General features: G+C 60.0%; 1 protein-coding gene across 1 annotated transcript in view; it reads left to right on the forward strand.

Annotated features, from left to right (window-relative positions):
* LOC103811986 (PDZ and LIM domain protein 7-like) overlaps positions 1-1115 on the forward strand; it is a gene marked incomplete at its 3' end in the record, with an annotated part of 6616 nt that extends 5501 nt beyond the window's left edge. The window contains 1 exon segment of the mRNA XM_009084993.1: positions 957-1115. Within this exon segment, the coding sequence (XP_009083241.1) occupies positions 957-1115 (159 nt within the window).
* Between the last annotated feature and the right edge of the window lie 318 nt (positions 1116-1433).

The raw sequence follows: 1433 nt of genomic DNA on the forward strand, positions 1-1433 counted from the left end.
CCCCCCCTGTGAGGCCTGCCGTGGCACCCTGGAACTGGGCAGTGGGGTGGGACGCAGTACTGGCTGCCCTGGACATCCAGGCCTGTTCTGGGGGCTGAGGGAGCACAGTCTGGTGTGTTGGCATCTGCCCCTGTGTCCCAGTGTGCTCCCAGCCCTGGGCAAGCTGGGTGTGAATGTTGGGGGTATGGGGACTAATGCAGGCCTTAGGTGAGCTCTGGAATCTTCTTGGGTGCTACAGGTCTAATTTCACCTTCCTTTTTCTTTCTTTCTCTCCTCCCTTTCTCCCTTTCGCTTACCCTCTCCCTACAGGTGCTGAGCCGTCACAAGTCAGTAAGCCTTTTGCCTGTTCTCTCTATCCTCCCTGCATGCCTCTTCCCTGCTAGTGCCCCATTCTCCAGGGCAGGGCCAGCCTGGGGACGGGACGGGCAGCATATGCTGCTGTACCAGTGTGGGTGGGTCACTCCTGGCAGCAAGCTACCCTCAGCCTGGAGGGCAAGTGCTGCCTGTCTCTGCCAGCTTGCTGGGGCCCTGGAATGTCCCTGTGTGTGGTTCCTTCCCTACTCCTCAAGACATGGCTTGGCTGGGCGAGGGCTGATGGGTGTGCTGGGCACCCTGCCCAGGGCCAGGCAGGCTGGTGGCACTTCCCTGGGCAGTCACTGGGCTGTGGTGCAGCTCCCCTGATGGTGTTTTTTTGACCTTGGCTTATTCTTGCTTTGTCCTTTCTCCTCCTGGCCCTTGGGGCCAGTTTCAGACTGCCAGGAATGGTGGTCATTCCAGAGTCAGTCCTGCACTGGCACTGCCTTTGCAGAGGAGGAGTAGAGGGGTGGGGAGGAAGGCAGTGTGCGGCGTCTCAGGTACTGGTGTGCTGGGGTTCTGTGCCAGGGGAGGTGTGGGGCAGCCCCAGGGAAGTGATGCCATGGGATCTGTCAGATTTGACAGATGACTCTCACTCACAGGCAGCCCCTGCAGAAAAAAACGGGAGCCCCCCGGCAGCCCTGTGTGTGACCCTGTGAAGCTGCGGATGTTAGAGGACATTGATGACTCGCAGCCCCCCAGCTGGACCTCCCAGTCCCGCTCCTTCCGCAAACTGGCCCGGATGGTGGGCGCAGAGAGCAGTGAGTTCCTGCAGGGCCTGGCACTGCCTGGCTGCCCAGCTTTGCCAGGGCAACTGGATTGGATACAAGCTGTGGTGCATCGTGGCATTGGAGTGTTGTTTGTGGCCCCTGTGTGGCAGCTGAGCCAGCAGGAGCTGCCTGAGGTTGTGTGTGGTGTCGCTGCTGGTCTGTGGCTGTGCTCTGCCCCATGACTGGTCAGGGCCATGTGTTGGGGCACGGGGTGGCAGAAGGAGAGGTTGTTTTCCCTTTTCTGTTCCCTTTCCCTTTCTGTTGTCTCTGGGCCTCAGTTGTTGCAGACTGACTCCATCTCCCCCTTTC

The sequence above is a fragment of the Acanthisitta chloris genome, unplaced genomic scaffold (genome assembly GCF_000695815.1).
Source record: "Acanthisitta chloris isolate BGI_N310 unplaced genomic scaffold, ASM69581v1 scaffold28691, whole genome shotgun sequence".
In the NCBI taxonomy this organism is placed as follows: Eukaryota; Metazoa; Chordata; class Aves; order Passeriformes; family Acanthisittidae; genus Acanthisitta; species Acanthisitta chloris.